The sequence below is a fragment of the Neofelis nebulosa genome, chromosome 6, assembly GCF_028018385.1.
Source record: "Neofelis nebulosa isolate mNeoNeb1 chromosome 6, mNeoNeb1.pri, whole genome shotgun sequence".
NCBI lineage: Eukaryota > Metazoa > Chordata > Mammalia > Carnivora > Felidae > Neofelis > Neofelis nebulosa.
In genome coordinates, this window is record NC_080787.1 from 51,868,556 (window position 1) to 51,891,232 (window position 22,677).

Genomic DNA, 22,677 nt, shown 5'->3' on the forward strand with positions numbered 1-22,677 from the left:
CTTTTGCCAAGTACTAGTGATAATATATACACAGGGCATGCTTAGTATTAGTTGCTCTTCTCATGGAATTTAGGACAAAACTGATATTCTCATTGCCTTCACACGGTACCCCAGTGGGTTTCTGTGGAAACGTGGAACTTAAGGCTAGCCTTTGGGGACTCACGGCATGATTATCAGTCTGAAAGGACCTTCATCCCCAAATAACTCCTCTGCTGGCCATTCCACACCTCACATTCCCACTTTAGTCCCTCCTTCAGGATAAAGGTTTCCAGCTTTCTTCTAAAACTGTATGTGATATAAAAAGGATAATAAGTTGTCCCTTTGTAATAATAGCTCTAATTGGTGCTCACTTTGGTCAGACAGTCACATGGAACAGTGCAATCACTAGGAGACCCTGGTGTTCCCTTTTGCACACAAACTCTCTGGCTTTGACAATGTCTTGGGCACAGTTTTTGCATTTCAGAACTGACAGTGGAAATGAGCTAAAAAAGTAAGTGCTAGGAGAGCCTATGTTACTCATTTTAAGCTCTGTCTTGGAAAAGTTGTTGTTGTTGTTTTCTCAGACCAATAAGTATCATCTTAACTGTAAATTTCTTATTCTAAATTATGGAAGAGTTTCTGAGAGACTCTGCTTTGATAACTGGTAATTAGATATTGTGTCTGAGAACTAGCACTTACCAGAATTTCAATAGTTGATCTCAGTGACCCAGAGATTATAGCATACAATGTTATGGACAAGCAGACCCCATCTCAGGGGATAGGCTTTTAAATTATTTGCTTACTAACACTTCCTAATATTACTTCCCTGATCTGCAGCTTATGATTTCATTCACCTTCAGGGAAAAAAGTTGTTTTTCATGTAGGGGCAGAGGAAATAGGCTACTATCCATATGCCTTTGTGTCTGCCTATGTGTATGGAGTGGCCTTAAATTACTGTTTTTACTCATTGCAAAAAGCAAGTGTATCCAAGCCTTTTTGGCTCAGTCCTGCCCTTGTCCACTTTGGGCTCACTTAAAAACTCATGTCTCGGGGTGCCTGGGTGGCTCAGTCGGTTAAGTGTCCGACTTCGGCTCAGGTCATGATCTTATAGTCCGTGAGTTCGAGCCCCGCTTCTGTCTCTGTGCTGACAGCTCAGAGCCCGGAGCCTGCTTCAGATTCTGTGTCTCCCTCTCTCTGACCCTCCCCCATTCATGCTCTCTCTCTGTCTCAAAAATAAATAAACATTAAAAAAAATTAAAAAAAAAACCTCATGTCTTTGCATGACTTCACTGGTGATTTGATTTTCTTCTTTGCATTATTCTCTCTTCCAATATATATGCCTTGACTAATGTGCTTTTCAAACACTCAGTTTTTGCTTTATTTCCATTTAACAAAATTCGTAGGTATTTAAATAAAATTACAGATGGTAGTTATTCCTTTTTAAAATTTTTTTAATGTTTATTTTTGAGAGGGCAAGAACATGAGCAGGGTAGGGGCAGAGAGAGAGGAAGACACAGAATCTGAAGTAGGCTCCAGGCTCCGAGCTGTCAGCACAGAGTCTGATGCAGGGCTTGAACCCATGAGCCGTGAGATCATGACCTGAGCTGAAGTCAGGCACTTAACTGACTGAGCCACCCAGGCACCCTTGGATGGTAGTTATTCCTATCAATGTCTACATCCTACAGAATACCAATGGCAGTTTTCATATTGCCTGTGTTTTAATTTACAACAAATATTTGAGTTTAGAATAAAGTCTCTCTGAGAACAGAGTCAGAGAGTAAATTTACTTTAGAAGTAATATAATTTTAAATAGATAATTTCTTCAAATAGTAAAAAATTTAAAAGCTACAGAAGACTATAGAGTAAAATATCTCCTTTTCACTTTATTCCCTAGCTGTTCAGTTCCCCTCCTGGAAGAAAGCAATTGTTTTGTTAAACAAATGGTTTCTCTGTTTCATTCCAGGGATATATGTATGTATGCATGGGCTTTTTAATTTTTAAAAGAAATTATGGTATTCTCTACACACTATTCTGCATGTTGGGGTTTTTTCCCCATGCCTTATAATAGTGTTTTTTTTTTTTTCAGTGCTTACAAGTGCTTCCATTCTTTTAAACACTCATGGTATTCCCTTATTTGAGTGTTTCATAATTTATTTAACCAGTTCCCTGCTAAATATTATATACATGTTTTCAATCTTCAGCTATTATAAATAGTGCTACAATGAATAACCTCACATTTACGTAAATAATTTTGCAGATGTGCAAGTACATCCACTCATAAATTGCTAGGGGTGTTGCAAAGTCTAAAGATATTAGCATTTGTGATTTGAGCATATTATTGGAAGATTGTTTTCCATAGTGGTCATACAGTTATAATCCCATCAGCAAAGGGGATAAGGAGCATATGACAGTACTTCCCTGAACTTGAGCCCAAACAGAGTGTTGTCAACTTTGGATCTTTGCTAATTTTATTGGTCAAACAAACAAACAAACAAACAAAAAGGCTACCTCGGTTATGAAGGAGGTTGGGTTGAGTTGAGTATTCCTAGAAGAATTTAATGAACTTTGCTGTCTGTTCATTTACTTTGTCCTTATGGGGTAATTTTAAATTGTTTTCTTATTGATTGGTAAGTACTCATTATAAAACAGAAAACTGGCTGTATGTCTCTGATCTGAGTTGCAAAGCCTCCCCACCACTAGCTTTGGTTTGTCTCTTTGCTGTTATAAGTTTTCTGTTGGTTTGCTTATTTGTTTAGGTCTATGCCATACAGACTTTTTGATATTAATATAATCATATGTCTCATATATTTTATATCATGGTTTTTAGTTTTAATTGTAATATTTTAAAAGATGTTTTATCCCAAGACTATAAAAGAATTCTCCCATGTTCAATTACTTTGCGGTCCTGTTTTTTTATGTTTAAATTGTTGATCCATCTGGACCTTATTTTGTTGTTAGATGCATGGTATAGATCCAATTTTATTTGTTTTTTTTCCAGATGGCCACCCAGTTGTCCCAACACCTTTTATTGAAAATCCATCTTTTCCCTACCAGTATGAAAAGCAGGCTTCATCTTACACTAAATCTCTCTATACTGATGACTTTGTTTCCCTAGCAATGTTGTCTGTCTCTACGTCTGCCACCACATTTCCTTTTTTATGTTTTGGGTTCTTAAAAATTTATTTCTATTTTTATTTTAAGTAGGCTCCATGCCCAAGTAGGACTTGAACTCACCACCCGGAGATCAAGAGTTGCATCTCTAATGACCTAGCCAGTTCTACCAACTAATCCACCCCTCTGTTTTTGTGTTTAGAGTTTATACTGTTATCAGCCAAATAAGGCAGAACTCTTTATGCAAGAGCCCAGATAGAGGTCTTTACAATTTAAAATGTATTTATTTAGTGCAATTTATTGCCTTCCTTTCGTATAAGCCACAGAATTCTTGAATTTTCTGAAGATGTATCATTCATCCCTACATAATACTTTCCCTTCACCTTAAGACAGTAGTTCTTAATGTTGACTTGATATTTATTACTTTAGGAGCTTTAAAACATTCACATACCTAGAGGTTAATTGATATGGGGTGACACTCATACATTAAAAACAAAAATAGGGGCACCTGGGTGGCTCAGTAGGTTAAGTGTCTAACTTCAGCTCAGGTCATGATCTTGTGATTCGTGATTCCAGTCCCACATAGGGCTCTCTACTGTCAGCATGGAGCCTGTTGTGGATCTTCTGTCTCCCTCTCTCTGCCTCTCTGCTTCTCTTTGTCTCTCTCTCTCTCTCTCTCTCTCTCTCTCTCTCTCTCTCTCTTTCCTTCTCTCAAAAAGTAAATAAACATTTAAAAAAAATAAACAAAAAAACAAAAACAAAAAAACCCAGGTTATGGGAGCAGCAAGTGTTGCAAAGTGTAAGTAGACTTATTTTATAAAATGGCTCTGCTGATATAATGATATACTCTATTTTTATGGATTTCCTATACAGTTTATTCTTTCTAGAAATTCTCTTTTGCTCTAGTTTTTCATTATTTTCTTTAAAGGAGTGCCTCACAAAACTATTGTTATAATTAACCAATAAGATATTTGAAAGATTTTTCATTTAACAAATGTTTACTGAGTACTTATTATGAATCACGTGCTGTGCTAAGTGTAAGGTGTGGAATAGGTAACAAAATTATCACTTTAAAAAACAAAGTGTTGGTGTTTAAACAAAATTATCATTAAGCCAGGAACTACCACATTATAAGACCTTTATTCATATCGTAGATTATATGATATGTAGTGTACGTATCATATCATATATAGAGTACATTCATTTCAGAATACTTTGGGAACCCTATAATATATTAACTTTGTCCTTCAGCTCTAGGGTTTACTATAGCTTGATATTATGAGACAATTTATTTAATAGAATATCTTTTTTAAATTTTTAAATTTTTAAAAAATATTTTAACGTTTATTTATTTTTGAGAGACAGAACGAGACAAAGCACGAGCAGGGACCAGCAGAGGGGAGACACAGAATTCGAAGCAGGCTCCAGGCCCTGAGCTGTCAGCACAGAGTGTGACGCAGGGCTTGAACTCACCAACTGTGAGATCAAGACCTGAGTGGAAGTTGGACGCTTAATCGACTGAGCCACCCAGTCACCCCTATTTAGTAGAATATCTTATTCAGGTTTGAAAATATTCTCAATTTTGCTTTTTTTTCTTTTAAGAATTTATTTTTAAGTAATCACAACCCCCAGTGTGGGGCTTGAATTTACAATCTCGAGACCAAGAGTTGTGTGCTCTACCAACTGAGCCAACCAGGTGCCCCTCAAATTTGCTTTCTAATAGGTACTTCTTGGAATAATCCCAAAGATAGATTTGAATGTGCTAGTTTTCCATATATATAAATAAAATTGCAATCATAGCTATGTGACTGGAATTTAACACATATGAATTGTTGCTTTTATTTAATAACATTAGGTATTGCAGTACTAAGTTAGACAAATTGTTTTTAAGGCAATATTGTTACAGTGAGTGTTGACCAGAATTATCTAGTGATAACAATGTAGAAGTATCTTTTAGTGCAAATTAGTGTACTAAATGTTGATTTTTAATTGTCTAAAGTACATTTTCCCCAAAAAACAATAATTCTAAAGGAAGGAAAAATCCTTACTGACTTATAAAAGTTAAAAATCAGGTGTATTTATTTCTCTTTAAAAATACATTTAGAGCTTCTTTTTGTAAAATAATGTGGGAGCCCAGAAACTCAGTAAAACAAGTGATCCAGAAAGCATTTTCCCACTAACTTGCCACTTCTAGGCTACATCAGTGATGGACATTGAAATTTTTCTTAATATTTTCCCCTAGTTGTTCACTTTTTGCTTTCAACTGTGAAAAATGAATGTCCTGAAACCGGGAGCAAATTCCTTTTTTATGCTCTTCTCAGGTTCTGAAATTTGACCTGTGTTGGCTTTTTGAGAGTTACTCAGTATGAGTCACCCACTGCTGATGCTGTTTTTGAAAAGCTGAATACTTTTAGTGGTTTCTACTCTTTTGGAAGGGGGGTAAGCACTACTTGGCTTATAGACCGTAAAGCCTTGTACTTAAAATACTCCTGCACAAGCAATAACCCTAATCCCCCAACATCCGCCCTACTTCTAAAATATTCTTGAAATGACATGACATAAAATGGTCACACATGCCAAAGTTGGGGTGTTGCTTTGGTGGTTGTATAAAAACGAATGGGGGGAAGGGGATACTGGTTTGTCAAGAGGCACAATGCATTGAAATTTTTAAAAAGGCTTAAACCTGTTTTGCAAACAAAGAATTAGGGCTTCCTCCCTCATCTTACAAAGATAGGAGGTGACACAGCAGTATTTGCCAGATGGAAACAGAAGGAAACACATTCCCCGCCCTTCCTGGATCAGTGTTCCACCACAGATTACTGTACCTGCTTGCTGTTCACGTGGGCATTTTGTCCCTCCACAGAGACGGAGAAGCTCATTGATCTCTATCTTCACGGATCAGTCAGATCCCCGAGAGCTTTATTCACATGCTTTTTTGATCCTAAAATTTCTATTTTTCTCAAACTTGTTGACTCTAAAATACCTCCCGTACAGGATTTAACTATAGATTTGTTCTCCTTACTGAGTATCATGTGTATGTTAATTCATGGATTCTTTCATTCATTCTTGGGCCCTCACACACAAAGCTTTTGTGGCATGATACACTCATTTTAACTACTTATCAGAGTGTCTTCACTTGCCATTTCTTTTGATGTAGCATCGCTATACATCCAGTAACAATGTTACATTGCAAGGGAGGGAAAGCAGTAAACAGAACTAAGGCAAGGAGGGATCTGGCTGTCAGTGTAAATGTAAATAGCAGCTGTTCCATTCAAACTGTTTTTAAAACTACCACACGGTGAGAGCTTTGCATATAATGGGCCAGAATCAGGTTTTAGCATAAAATTGAGGCGACATGCTGCCACCCTCCTGTTTGTGCTGTTTCACTTCTCCCACTACTGCACTGGCGGGGAGGGGGCGGGCACAAATATATATATTGTATATAACATTCTGTGAGAATGGTATCTAAATATCTCTTCCTGTGATAATATTGCAATATACAGACTTATCAGGATACATAACTCAACATGCTGTGTGTACAAAGATGATACTGAATGGGTCATTGTGTTCCAGGAGAGATGCTTGTAAGTCTTAAGTTCACATGAGTGTATCCTTTGTCACGTGCTGTTGCCACTGTTTCATCAGGCTTTTAGACTTTATACCTGAAATTTGAAAGGTCTTGAATTATCTCCCTTCTATCATTTTTCTAGCAAAAGTGACCATCCTATATGGCATTACTAGATCCTTAAAAAACAACAACAACAACAAAAAAAACTTGGTGCCATTGTTCTGCCAAATATGCACACGTTTTCTTTCCTAATCAGTTAGCGTCATAAGCCACTGGTAACCAGCACTTTAAAAATATTGCTTTTACATTGCAACTTTATGTAAAACTGTCACCCTTCACCAACTAGCACTATTCAGACTAATCAGTAAAGAGACCCTTTCCATTTAGTTATGTCATCTTCCTATTTAGAATGTTTCCTACTGAGTGAATATAAAAATCTTAACTAAAACCCTGCTACTGCTACTGCTTTGAAACAGTGTGTGAGTGGGGGGGGGGGGGAGGGGTGGGGAATGGAAGTCATGATCAGTAATTCACAAAATGTGATCTAATTCCCTATGATTACCACCTTCTCCTTTGAACTTCTGTAAAACATTTTATCTGTAACACTCATTTGGTACTTGCAGTACAGAAGCTTGTGTTATATATAATACCAATGTAAAGGCAGTAAACATGAGCAGATTATAATGTTTATATAGGTTGCAATATAAATTATAAAGTACTATTAAGGTGTTTTTGCTACTATTATTGGGACAATTGCCATCCTCCTAGGAACAGGGATGGCTCTTTAAATCCCTCATTACTCCTACATAGCACTGCACCTTAAACAAAATATGTGCTCAGTGTACGCGCAATGAAAGCTCACTTTTTTTTTTTTTTTTTTTTTAGTTTATTGCTCAGGTAAAATTTGGCTTGAGCTTTGAAAGTACTATTGTTTTCGAGGTTGAAATACATTGCCAAACCTTACTTTGCTGATAAGCCATTTTTACCTCATTTCTCAAAAATTTACTCAGGTTAAGATTTTTGTGAAAGAACAAAATTTCTTTATGATTTTATTATACTTAAAAGGATTGTATTTTTAACAATGTACTTAAGAAGCATTGTGCATACACTAAAAGGTACTGAAGCCTGCCGGAAAGCCCAATAATGTTGTTAGTATAATCACACAATATAGTGTCTTTGGCAACATCATGGTAGGAAGTTGATAAAATCCATTTATCTCCCCTTTCCAACGTGTTTCAGGTTCTTTGAAAAGTTACGTGGACCTTTTGCCAATATTTTGATAGATCTCATGGGAAAGATATCTGAATATGTCGGATATACTAAGAATAGATGGGAGGGTGAACAACAACAGAATGGCAAGCCCACGGAGCTTTTTCCTTAGGGCATTGACGTGTAGGATCTGAGAAGCCAATTTGGTCTAATGGCCAGAACCCCTAGGGGAGTCAAAACTCCCAGATTGTGGTTCTGGTTTTCCCCCTTACTTTTTCACATACACCTGCCTGGTAAGTAGCTTCTGTTTCTCAGTTTCTCTTCATCCTACCCCATTCCCACTCCACCCCCAAGAGTCCTTTCCCTAAGATTGTTTAGAATAAATAGAAACCGTGATCCATCCGACCACAACCAGGAATGAGGCTTGAGGAAAATATAAAGTGTTACTCTTACTGAGTTTAGACATTTGTGGAAAACTGACTTTTATTTTCTGCCAACAGGGGAAGCTTTGCACTTGGCTCGGGATTTTGGCTACACTTGTGAAACAGAGTTTCCAGCCAAAGCTGTAGGAGAACATCTTGCCAGACAACATATGGAACAGAAAGAACAGACAGCAAGAAAAAAGATGATCCTAGCGACCAAGTAAGCAGAATGGGAAGTCTCTATGTGCCTTATCTCCGTTTTCTCATTTTCTTTGAATGAGTCTAGTAAGTATCAGCTCTTTACAACAGGGTGTCTCACACTTCAGTAGCTAGATGAGTTATACAAGGACATTCCCCACTCCTGGCCTTGTGTCCGTAGCAAGACTTACAAACTGCCCCTGTTTAGGAGCTATCATTGACACTACGAAAACCTCTCCAGAATATGCAGGAATTCCTAGGAGAAAAGTAGGTTTAGGAAATGTAGATTCCAGGCAAGTATGTCATTAGCTGCTATGTAATTTAGCCCAAACCACTCACTGTGCCTTAGTACACAAGAGGGGAAGATCTCAAAACACTATGAATGTTTGGAGAATGTGACAAAAGAGGACCGAAATGTGTGAGAGGTAAAAGGGAGATCTGTGGGACCAAGGATCACCATCAGTACTCTCATCTTTTCTTGGGTGTAATTAGGTAAATAATGCCTGTACTGCTCTACCCACAATAATGATACTGTTGAAAAGGAAAAGTATAATGTATGAGAAAGCTTCTGAAAATTGTAAGAAGCCCAACAAAAACGTGAATTAAAATAGTGACAGAGATGATGTAGGAAAAGGGAAGCTTATGCATAAGATGACTTCAAATTCCCTCAAACTTGAAAAATGTTCCTTGATAAGGAATGGAAGAATGCCATTTATTGTGTGAAAGCCCAGCAGAACAGAATAGTAAATTGAAATTTTTAGAGAATAATCTTTGAGGCATTAGCAAATTTTTGCTCTTTTCTTTACTAAATTAAGTTCTGGTACGTAATAGATGATTAATAATTTTATCTAATTTCCTAACTCTATGATCAGATTTTAGAACTAATAGTCCCAGGTGGGTTAAATTATTTCTAAATTAGTCTCTTATTTGGGGAAAACTTATATATATTTTGTAGTATTTATTTTGAGAGAGAAAGTGCATGTACTTGTGTGCATGTGGGGGAGGGGCAGAGAGGGAAAGAGGGAGAAAGAGAATCCCAAGCAGGCTCGCCTCTGTCAGTGCAAAGCCCAGTGCAGGGCTTGATCTCAGAACTGTCAGATCATGACCTGAGCCAAAATCAAGAGTCCAACGATCAACAGACTAAGCCACCCAGGTGCCCCTTGGGGAAAACTTCTGAAGAGATAGTATAAGGTAGACAGTGTTAAAGACATTGCTTCTTAGAAACTGATGAAACATGACTTCCCATCACATTGGCTAAAATTTAAATGGGCTCAAAATGCATAAAACCAAAACTAAATATTTCTTCTTCTACCAACTTCTAATGTCACACAGTTATTATTATTATTATTATTATTATTATTATTATTATTTTACAAGTTTAAGGGTTTAAATGGGACACCTGCCACCCAACAGGCTAGCCCAAGATACTTGAGTCTCTTGTTAGGGATTTGTGCTGCTTGTGGCTGGCACTGTTTGGGTTTAGGATATATTTGTTTAGGACAGTAACTTAGATGATTCATCTCGCCCCAAAGAGAAGGAAAACAAAAGGTGCTGGCAAAGGAGAAAAAAGGTAAAACAAGGAAATGAAGGGGAAAGGAATAGCAGAGAAAGAAAATTATAAGGCAGTTATAAAATGTGGACTTAAGATTTTGGGAAAACCTTGTTCTGTGCAAGCTCCTGAAAACTTCTTGTAGAACGAGCTGGATCTGGATTATTTTGTGTGGTGTATCTCCTGGGGGATATTTACTTCTGTTTTGCTTCTACTCTTGCCCTCTTCCAAGGGAAGACCCAAAGGGGTCTTCATCAGTAAGATTTCAGTTTCTCCAGAAGGAACTGAAAGTACATGTAGTCAGTTTGAATCCTTGATATAGTCTTGGGAGAAATATAAAGACATGTTACAGATCAAGAGAATACAATGCTAGGGGCGTCTGGGTGGCTCAGTCGGTTGAGCGTCCAACTTCAGCTCAGGTCATGATCTCACAGCTCGTGAGTTTGAATCCCGCGTCAGGCTCTGTGCTGACAGCTCAGAGCCTGGAGCCTACTTCAGATTCTGTGTCTCCCTCTCTCTCTGCCCCTCCCCCGCTCATGCTCTGTCTCTCTCTCTAACAAAAATAAATAAACATTCAAAAAAAATTTTTTTGAAAGAGAATACAATGCTAGGATTTACGTAGTATCCTCCAGGTGTTCCCAAAGCATAATATCATTCGGGCTGGCAGGATTATACTGATTTTGCCAATATGTGCACTCATGTGACACCTCTGAATGACAGTTATCCCCAAATACAAATTATCTAAGAAAAAACACCTTTGTATTTTCTACCTCAAAATTAGTTGCTTGAGGTTTCATCATGCATATTCTTTTTTTTTCTAATGTTTATTTATTTTAGAAGGGGGTGGGGCAGAGACAGACGGGGACAGAGGATCTGAAGTGGGCTCTGTGCTGACAGCAGAGAGCCCAATGCGGGGCTCGAACTCACAAACCGTGAGATCTTGACCTGAGCCCAAGTCAGACGTTTAACTGGCTGAGCCACCCAAGCTCCCCTCATCATGCATGTTCTAAGATCTTCACTCCCTAATCTAGAGAAATCCTTCTTTTTGTCCTCCTTCCCCCAGGAATGCTTCCACAGCTGCCCACCCTTGCCACCTGCAGCAATGCCACCATTAACGTTTGAAATAGAGGTTCTTATTTTCTTGAGAATTCCCATAACTCTGTTTAAATGTTTGTGCATTCAAACTGATGTGGAGATTTCATTTTCACAGAAGTCCAGTGTTAGAAGCACTTTCGGGGATTAGGAGAAATACTTTCATATTTGTCAAAGTAATGCTGAGATGTCTATTTTAGAGTAGTGAATTCTTTTTTGATGACATTGTGGTTTCATACAATATTGCAAGGACATGTACTTTCCTTTGATCCTTCTGCCCATAGCTGGACATTTGCAAACCATTAAATATCAAGAATTGAGTTCACTGATTCCAAATAACTTATTTTATGTAAGTGTAAAGAGGCCATAAGCATCTAGAAATTAGGAGATAGCCTGTATAATTTTTTTTGTCTTTTTGGTTGTTTATATCCATCCCATCTTCCTATTACACAATGTGAAATAAGAATTAAAGAATCAGAGACAATGCAGTCATACAAGCACACACAATACAAGCAGTCATCAATAGAAGTAGACGAGTTAAGGGGTGTGTAGGAATAACATGCCTTTCCTGCAATGTATAGATACCTCTAACGTGTGTTCTGAGCAGTTTCTTGTTTTCCAAAGGTAACTCATTGGATATTTTCAATTAAAATGCTCGACATTGAAATGGTCAACTACGTGGGTATTCATTACATCCTAGTTAGCTCACCTTTGTTTGTAAGACCATGACAATTGCATCAAAAATTCATATGAAATTCAAAATCTTCGGATGAGAGATCCAATAGCTGATCTGCATTGTTGGATTGGCTCACATGTTTCTTTTTTACCTCTGTGAATAAACAAATTCAGTTCTATTTAATTATGTTGCCAACTGTACAATTATATGAAGGGCCCTTTGACTAAGGGGCTAGCCTCCTAATTCCTCTTAATTTCTTATGTTTTGTTGATTAGCCAAATATTTTGGTGTAATTAGACAATTATATATAGGAGGGATAGAAACTGAATTAGACAATTTTTTAATTCAAACATGTACAGACAAAACATTTGAGGGGCGCCTGGGTGGCGCAGTCGGTTAAGCGGCCGACTTCAGCCAGGTCACGATCTCGCGTCTGTGAGTTCGAGCCCCGCGTCGGGCTCTGTGCTGACAGCTCGGAGCCTGGAGCCTGTTTCCAATTCTGTGTCTCCCTCTCTCTCTGCCCCTCCCCCGTTCATGCTCTGTGTCTCTCTGTCCCAAAAATAAATAAAAAACATTGAAAAAAAAAAAAAAAAAAAAAAAACATTTGATATATGGAAAAACACATTTAAACTTCTTCACTGAATTTATAACTAAATATGCTTAACATTTGATCTGCATTAAGGTAAAGCAGAATTGTTAACAAGTTTTAATTGTTACCGTTACAATAATCGTCAAAAGGAGAAACACAGAACTTGAAATTCAGACATCAGCTTAAAAATTATGTCCTTAAGGACAATGACGTAAGTGATAAAGTTAGAATTTATGATTCACCAAAGATCGTGTTACATAATTCATAATGTGACATTTTGTTTTGAGAAGTATTTCTTATTGTAGCTTTATAAATAAAATTTTAAATAAGGATGAAACTAGTCATAAAAATAATAGCCCCATAACTGTCATAATGAGATGATGATCATAATTGCCTAAGCGGAGTCTACAAAATTGTCATCTGTTTTTAAGTCGAGAGGCTGTCCTAAGTCAGTGAGTTAAGCAGCAGAATCAAATACCAGAGGTTGAGAATTCTGGAACTTCTCCAGATACAGCTTCCTGTGTGGTGTAGCTGAATTGCTCAGCATGAGTTAAATTTTTCCACCCTTTGCCTCTTCCTCATTTCTTCAACTTTTGGTTTATTGTAACTTGCTATAATGTTTATGTGGTAAGGAAGTTTATTTACCAACTTATAAATTGATTTATTCAATTATCCAAATAATTCCTAAATCCTAACTATAAGAACTAAAGCAATGTTTCAACTTTTATTTTAGTTTTAAATATATTTTAATCTGATATAAAATTAAATACTTGTCTTTAAACAACTCCAGTATTTTTTTTTTGTAATAATGGATCACACTGATCATCTACCACATAGTAATTTCTATTGCCAGTCTGAGAAATGATAGCATGAGTCTGTATTTAAAATTTTAGTTAGAAATTTCCTAAAAATAAAGCTAACACAAAGCATAACAGATAATGATGCCCCACCAAATGGCATTTTTTGATGCCACCGATCAACATAAAATAGTCTAATACTGCTATTCATCTATTAAAACATAAGCAATACAGTTGACAGTCAATCAGCTAAGTCTAACTCAGAAAAAGGGAGAAGTTCAGATCAAGTATCCTCAATGAAAGTATATACATGCAGTTGTTCAAAGCGTGCATTTAGATGCTACATCTCAGAGATTCAACTAAAACATTAGCTGGAGGATATAGAGAATCCTGTTTGATTTAGAGCAGGTAAGGGCTATCTCTGTTTTTTTGTTTGTTTTTCGTCTCCTTATGGCCCCTTTTACTTTCAGCTGTGATCAGAATGAAAGAGGCGAATTCTATGAGATAACACAATATGAAAATAATGCTGGCAATAAACCTGAGGATTATTGTTCATAAAAAAAATCACAAATGATCTTCAGAAGAAATTTTAGGCACCTAATAATAAAACTCCACTGGTTTTAACTCGGTGATAAATTATTTGTGCCACAAGATATTTTGTCACTTTTTGGTAGTTATTTGTTAATGACACAAATGCTTTGGAGAGGCATTAGTGGCTGGGTCCATGGAGGGACATTCACTTGGAATAATTGGACTCTTTTGTACTTGTCTTTGGCTACATTGATAATTATAGTCAGGGCCAGTGGTTAGATTTTATGACTACGCATTGTAAACCCAGAAGAAAAGGACTAATCGCTATCTCATTATCTCTTGAATATGGAGTAGCATCATTTTAGATGTGTTCTTTTGAACAGTTCCTTGGCTGTCCTTTACTTCATTCTTCAGCTACTGTATTAATCTAGTGTTTTGTTGTTTGTTTAAAAAAGAACTGTTTTCTTCATATGTTTTGCTTCTTTAGAAATACAGCATTTCTATTATGTTTCACAAAAGCGTTACTGTTAGTCAACATACTCAGGAATGTGGTAATTAGAAGTGAAACCAGTGACCATAAATCACGATTGTTTAATGTTAAGAAAAGTAGCAGGAAAATGCTATTAAGGGTACCTTTTGCAAGGAACCATCTTACATGGGACATAGCAATCATTTTTTTTTGAGGCTAGTGGGATGAATTGTGGCAAATAAATATATACTTTAAATATTAAAATATAAATTCAGTTCACAGGAGTCTGAATTATAATGAAATGCTGGGAAACAGGATTTTCCAAAGTCTACTTGAATCATGGCTCTGAAAGAAGCCTATACAACTTGATTTAAACTTATTTATAAATGTGATATCCTTCCAAAAATCATATTTTAATTTTATAAAAAGCAATGATTAAGTGTGATCCTTTCATATAGATTTTTCCTTATGCTGAGGTTAATCTATGAATATTCACCTTAAAAATGAACACTGGTTTTGTCAGTGCTCATGGGCTGTGAGTCACGTCAAAAATTTTACAATCATCCTGTAGTGCTTGAAAACAAAGTTGCTATTGTGAACCTTACCTGTGTGTTATAGATGGAACTTTGGAGGTTGCTTTATGAAAGTTTACTCCTCTTTTAAATGAGAAAACAAGCCTTTGGTAAAATATCACGGGATGAAATTAAAGCCCCATGTTGAGTTCAACTTCAATGTTGAATCTTTTATTCTAGACAAATTTGTAAAGAATTCCAAGACCTCTTGAGCCAAGATAGATCACCACTGGGATCCTCCAGACCCACTCCAATCCTAGACCTTGACATCCAGAGACACTTAACACATTTCAGGTAAGACTGGTTTTCCAATTTCCTCAGACTCTTTTTAAATTGTTAAACCATCCTTATTAACCCAGGCATTTTTATATTCATGTCACAGTTCCGTTTAGAGATATCACTTATATATTCATATAGTGACTGACTGAATCTTGTGAAATTGCAAACATCTAAGGTCAAATTATAAAAATAACTAATGCATGAAGCATTTTAGATCAGAAAATCTAGTGTCTGTGCGATCTTCAGGAAATTGTAACTTTGAAAGTGAACACTATTATTTCAAATAATGGTACTTTTGAATGAGGATTCTGAAATCATTTAAATAGTACGTTATCTTGGTGAGGCACATTGTTGAATGGACAGATGATATGACACAAATTAATGGGATATCATACACTGATTTTACAGGCGTGTGTTAATTTCTGCCCAATTAGAAATTGCAAATGGTTCTTAAATTAGACCACACAAGTGTATTTTAAACCTTCTGGAATGTGTTACTGAAAGCATATTCAAATTTTATTTTCTGAGGTTCTTTGGAAGATAGTAGAATTTTTTTTTCTAGATAATTTATGCCCTAGATGCAATGTGGAAAGGAATATATTAACTACTCAGGTAATTTCCGGTTTTAAGACTAAAATTCTAATGTCTTTCATGATATTTCTCATCAGTGTAAAAAATATGTTATCCTCTTTTAATAATTATCATTTAGTTTAAAAAACAATGCTAAGCAAAGACTATTACACATTAAATTTTAAAATGTTTTCAGTACCTCTCACTGATTATAATGCTGTTGAGGAAGATACTCCATTATATAAAATAATGGGTATTTATTTATTTTTAAATTTTTTTTAATGTTTATTTATTATTGAGAGACAGAGAGACACAGAGCGTGAGCAGGGGAGGGGTAGAGAGAGGGGGAGACATAGAATCTGAAGTAGGCTCCAGGCTCTGAGCTGTAAGCACAGAGCCCGACGCGGGGCTAGAACTCACAAACTGCGAGATCATGACCTGAGCCAAAGTCGGTCACTCAACCAACTGCGTCACCCAGGCGCCCCTAAAATAATGGGTATTTAAATGAGTTGGAATTTTATCTGCAACATCAGAGGCTTTTAAATAGAATATTTTATTTTGTTTAATGCCGCAAGGCTCCTCAAGATGTAATAGATACATCTTTGAAGAATAAACTTAGGGTTTACCTTCTAACAATGCACCAGATGTACCAAACATATATCTCACAGGACTTTTTTCCTACCACTTAGTTGGATTAGTGAAAGTGAGTGTAATAAAACTGGTAGAAATGGCAATGCCCAGAAGTTAAGAGAAAAAGGCTTTGGAGTAGAACCATCTTCAAATCTGGACCCTGATACATGTGAGCTGGGTTGTTTTGAGGTAACATGCATTCTTTCCAAGCCTTGATTTCCCTAGCTTTAAATGGAGTAAGGACCCTGTGTTATATGGTGGTAGTGAGCTAAAGTGAGATAATGATTATAGACACAGGCACCAGGCTTGGTAGAGCATGCAACGCTTGATTTTGGGGTCATGAGTTCAAGCCCCACGTTGGGCATAGAGCTTACTTTAAAAAAAAAACAATAAAGTAAAATAAGATAAAATAAGATAATGAATATAAAGTAAGCATTTAGTAAATAATGTACTGTTTACCACTGATCCAGACTTAAAAGGTATGGTTTGCTTCACTGTCACATCCATACAGATATATTTTTTTTCATTTTTTTTAAGTTTATTTATTTATTTTGAGAGAGAGAGTGAGAGAGGGGAAGGGGCAGAGAGAGGGGTGGGGGGAGAGAGAATCCCAAGCAGTCTCCACACTGTTGGTGTGGAGCCTGATGCAGGGCTCGAGCCAACAAACCCTGAGATGGTTACCTGAGCTGAAATCAAAAGTCGAACACTTAACCAACTGAGTCACCCAGGTGCCCCAATATTTTTCATATTTTTATTTGTATAAAATACAAATTTTATATACTTTATATATTTTATTTGTATAAAATACAAATAGACTTTATTTGTATTTGTATAATTTTTATACAAGTTCAGTTCAGAGCTTAATAAAAATTTTTATACAAATTCAATTCTCAATTTAAGGAGGTTTGTTAAGTTACCAATAAACTATAAGGAAGAACATACTGTTAAAACTTGGAGAACTCGGATTTTATATGATAGCTACCAGGTTATTTCCAGTTACAGGTGCCACAGCCTTCATCAGACAGTGAGCTGTCCTTTTTCAGGCTCAAAACAAAATACAGCATCAATGTGTAAATTGAATATTAGTGACAGTGTGGAATAAATGGGCAAACCATTTGTTTGCTCAGCATAGGCACAATCTGCTAATTTGTTGATACTTTAGTTAGTTGCCAATTTAATGCCACAGAACTCCTTAGAGAAAACTTTCACTTCTAAACTTGAGCTGAATGTTTCCTATGTGGGCTTTACATGCTCTTGCTTATCTTTCCTCATGCAGAATATGGTAACAAGCTAGTCTGGTGTTGGCCAGAGAAGAGCTAAATATATTGAAAATGGCTCTCCCCATCCTCAGCAAAAAAGGCATTATATTTTGAATGCAAAACTCTTAAGATTATGTATGGCTGTAGATTCTCAATCACAACAATTTGAAACACACAACCATACCTTAAAACAATTTAATACCACATGGTATCATATATAAAATTTTGGTATTATTATTTATATATTGAGTATTTTGTTATCATAAAGTTGTGATTTCCTATTTATGTATTTATTGGGAGAGAGAGAGAGAGAGAGAGAGAGAGAGAGAGAGAGAGAGAGAATCTCAAGGAGGCTCTATGCTAATAGCGATCCATCTCACTAACGGTGAGGTCATGACCTAAGCCGAAATCAAGAGTCAGACACTTAGCCAGGTGAGCCACCCAGGTGCTCCTGTGATTTCCTATTTCTTATGCCTTTCTAATATTTGTTAGATTTTTCATTTACTTTGCTTTACTACATTCCAGATTACTTATTTTAATGACATCTTCTGATTTCATAATGGAAGGTAGAAGGATGATAGAAATCACTTAACTAAAATTCGCTTTATAGCAAACTTCCTAAATTGTATATTTTTTATTGTGGTAAAAAGCATATAATTATAGGGGTACCTGGGTGGCTTAGTCAGTTAAGCGTCTGGCTTCAGCTCAGGTCGTGATGTCCCAGTTTGTGAGTTCAAGCTCTGCATCAGGCTCTGCGCTGACAGCTCAGAGCCTGGAGCCTGCTTCAGACTCTGTCTCCCTCTCTCTCTCTCTGACCCTCTCCCACTCATGCTCTCTCTCTCTCTCTCAAAAATAAATAAACAGTAAAAAATATTTTTTAAAAAGCACTTAATGTAAAATTTACCATCTTAACCATTTCTAAATGTATGGTTTAGCAATGTTAAATATATGCACATTGTTGTGCAACAAATCTCCAGGACGTTTTCATTTTGCAAATCTGAAACTCTATAACCATTAAACAACTCCCCATTTCCCTCTCCCACTAGTCCCTGGCAACTACCATTCTACTTTCTGTCTCTGTGATTTTGGTCATTCTAGATGCCTCATATAAGTGGAATCATACAGTATGTCTGTTTGTGACTAGCTTATTTCACTTAGTATAATGTCCTCAAGGTTCATCTGTGTTGTACCGTGTGTTAAATATCCTTTCTTTTGAGGCTGAATAATACTCCGTTGTATGTATATGCCACACTTTGCTTATCTATTCATTCATTAATGGATACTTGGGTTGCTTCTACCTCTTGCCTGTTGTGAATTATACTGCTATGAATATGGGTATGCCACTGTCCCTTTGAGATCTTGCTTTCGATTCTTTGGGATATAAACCCAGAAGTAGAATTACTATATGATATAGTAATTTTTAATTTTTTTTTATTTTTTGAGAAACTGCCATAGACTTATAATATATGAGAGAGACTTTATCATACAGGATTAAGCAGGGCACAGGTAATGACCTGGGGTAATTAGGAAATGCTTTCATCTTTCAATCCACAGTACTTAGCACACAGAGTATGTCCAATAAATATGTTAATTCTTTCTCACAGTGAGTGCACCATTTTACATTCTCACCAACAGTGTACAAGGGTTCTAATTCCCCGACATCCATGCCAATACTTATTATTTACTATTTTTGTTTTTGTTTTTGATAGCGGCTATCCTCATGGGTATGAGGTGATATCTCATTTTGGTTTTGACTTGTATTTTTCTAGTGATGAATGATGTGAAGCATCTTTGCATAAGCTTGTTGACCATTTATGTGTCATTTTTGGAGACGCCTATTCAAGTTTTTTTGCCCATTTTTCTGGTTATTTGCTTTTGTGTTGTTGAGTTGTAGAAGTTCTTTATATATTCTGAATGTTAGCACCTTTTAGACATATGATTTGCAAATATTTTCTTTCATTCTGTAGGTTGTCTTTTTTTATTGTGCTGATTATGTCCTTCAATACACGGAAGTTTTTGTGTTGTTCAACTTGCCTGTTTTTACTTTTGTTGCATGTGTTTTTGTTGTCATATCCAGGAAATCCTTACCAAATCCGAAGTCATGAAGCTTCCCCCATATGTTTTCTTCTAAGAGTTTTATAGTTGTAGGTCTTAAGTTTAGTTAGGTGTTTGATCCATTTTGAGTTAATTTTTACACATGGTATAACATAAGTGGCCATTTTTTGCATGTCTTAAACTATGTCCTTTTAAATAAAAGATACGTGGTTGACATTTCCAATTAAAACCCAAGTTGAAGTCTCCCAATGTAGAGCAAATTTAAATGTATGTATTTTTTTATTATGCATTTATTAAAAGAAACCTCAATAGAATAGCTTAATAGGACAGTAAAGGTCAGCTTGCTGCCTAACCTTGAAAAAGACTTCATGCTTTTTAAGTAAGCCCTTAAATCTTTCTTGGAGCTTTTTAAAAATCTCAAGGACACAAACACATTTTAAAAGATCTAATTTAATAGGTCAAGTTTAGCATTGAACTTGGGCATCTGGGTTGTTTGCAAAGCTCTGAAGTTGTTTCTGATAGTTAGACTTAAGAAACAGAGCCCTAGGATGTTTCTAGACTATTAACTTTTTTTTTTAACTTTGGAAGAGAAACAATTTTAATTCATTTTTAAAATGACACTGAGAATTGTATAAAGCTATATCTTGTATACTAACGTGTTAAAAGGATTCTACATTTATTATTCTTCTAATAATCTGGGTAAAAATATGTCCTCATAGAATGTGTCTCCTTCATAATTTCCAACTGACAGCAGTAACTTTAATTTTGATAGTAGTATAAGCTCAAGAGAAAAATGAATTAGAAAGGAAGCATAACACAATTTTGAAAACAGTCCATTGGTAGTCTGATTTTCTACTATTTTTGCTGAGTTCTGGGTGGAAAAGAAGTAAGGATACAGCATGGTTGAATAGGCATAGAGAATGCTGTAATTAGTAACATCAACTTGTGCTATTTTACTTGGTCAAAATACTGTTCCCAATGCAGACCACTTGAATTACACCTTGCAGAGTGGCTGATTTGGTACCTTGAGAACTGTGGCTTACTTTCAGCACATTGAATGTGTCCAGGTAAAACTAGGGAATGATCTGACCTTATAAAGCACAGATAACTACTTCCAGTTTTCTGTGGTAGTTGACATATTAGTGTGATCTGCGTAACTGTATAGCAGTGACCCTTCTCCAAATTCATACCCTGGAAAGCTGCTTGTTTCCATCAAAATGACAGGAGGCAGATTTATTCATATTTATAGTTTACTGAATACCATCAAAAGTGTGGAGAAGACAGCAGACACCATAATACCTACTGGAAGGGGGACGAGAATTGATTGAAATCTGCAGAAGACTCTGCAAATAAAATTCTCAGGAAGAGTGGTGGCAATTAGACCAAGGTGGCATTGGGCCTCTGGACAGAACACACTCAGCTCAGACAGAAACCCAGATGCTTAATTTTCTGAAATGTTAGGAATTCCCCTCTTTGCGATCTTAGGAAATCTTAACAACTTTTCCCTTCTTTGTCTCTTACATTCTCATAATTGCCTTGAATATAAGGTCCAGTAAAAGTGTGTCTAACAACGTAAATAAGGGAAGGAAGTTAGACTATCTTTAAAGCTCAGTTCTGAAAGAGAAGCCTATTAGAAAAATGAGGAAATTTTCTTTCCCACCTTGCCTGAAATTTTATTGTTTCTTGTATTTTACTGTGGTAATGGCCAGTGGTACAAAGATTGGAACTAAAGGATTGTCCCATTCCTTGGGAACTTGTAATGTGGAGGAAAATTACTTACAAAGACTTGCAATATATGAGAAATTTTGTAATGAAGGATTAAGCACAGTAGAGGTAATTACCTGGGGTGATTAGGAAAGGCTTTCATCTATCTATCCATAGTATTTAGCACATAGTATGTACCCAATAAATATGTTAATCAATGTAGATTATGATAATATCTCTATTAGGTCTTGGATGTATTCTCCACTGGCTTATTCCCAGGGCCATGGTGTTTTAATTGAACCATGGGCTGGGGAAGTGAAATGATCAATGTGCTTAATTCTTCTGTTTGAGTCAAAAAGTGTATTGACATCACACCTTCTCAGAAATAGACCTTTCTACTACTCCCATAGTTCCTGGAAATAAGAAATGTATAGGCAGTCCCAGATAACTGTATTTTGCTTGTGATTACATTTTCTTCATTGATTCTCAATGTTGGAAGGCCCCTTACATTTCCCACTCTCCCTCAACATTTGGATCTTCTCTTCAACATCCTTGTCAGGTTGTCACCCATTCCGGGCTTAAAAACTTTCAATGATAGACTGCTCTTTTAATTCCTAGACATCCCTTCTATCTCCACCAACTCTATTTGAAATGCCTTCCTTCCATGGAGGCAACGTCTGTCTCCCTAACATCCCACTCCTTGGGGGCCTTCCAGAGTCAGTTTAGTTCTGTTTCCCTCCCAATTTCTAAAGACAGCTCTGGTGTCTGAGTTTTCTCTTTCTGGGCTGTTCATCCCCCTTTGCTTTAGTATTCCACATATGACATGAATTCCAGTCAGCTCGACTACCTTCTCCGCAACACCCTCAAGAGAGGATGTGTGTCTCTACTTAAACATGACATGTTTGGTTTTCTCCAGAAACCGAAACTCCCAAAGTGTGTATGTTTTGTTTCTTGTTTTTATTTTTCTCATTTTGTAGGTGGGGGGGGGGGGATGGAAAAGTGTTAGGGAAGGTAATCAGCATTGGATGATTTTATTAATCTTGTGAAAGCATTCTTGCATGTCACAAGAGAAATGAAGGCATTTCAATTAAATGTCTAATTTCAAAAGAGAAAACGCCATGAAATTATACAACTAGGATTGGCATTTAAGAAGTTAAGTTATTAAGCCTTCTTCAGGATGTTCTGCCAGTTCAAGGGGTCTTTCAAGACCATTTTATTTAAGAGTATTCAAAATAATGAAGGATGCATGGGTGGCTCAATCAGTTAAGCCCCTGCCTTCAGCTCCGGTCATGATCTTACGGTTCATGGGTTCAAGCCCCACTTTGGGCTCTGTGCTGATTTAGTATTCAGCCTGGAGCCTGCTTCAGATTCTGTGTCTCCCTCTCTCTCTGTCCTTCCCCTGCTTGCACTCACTCTCT

General features: G+C 36.5%; 1 protein-coding gene across 2 annotated transcripts in view; it reads left to right on the forward strand.

Moving 5' to 3' along the window:
* The window catches only part of TFAP2D (transcription factor AP-2 delta), a 59,414-nt gene that overhangs the window by 23,756 nt on the left and 12,981 nt on the right, over positions 1 to 22,677 (forward strand). For both annotated transcript variants that reach the window (XM_058734224.1, XM_058734223.1), the window contains 2 exons: positions 8,368 to 8,509; positions 14,943 to 15,056. In XM_058734224.1, coding sequence (XP_058590207.1) covers positions 8,368 to 8,509; positions 14,943 to 15,056 — 256 coding nt within the window. The remainder of the gene's footprint in view (positions 1 to 8,367; positions 8,510 to 14,942; positions 15,057 to 22,677) is intronic.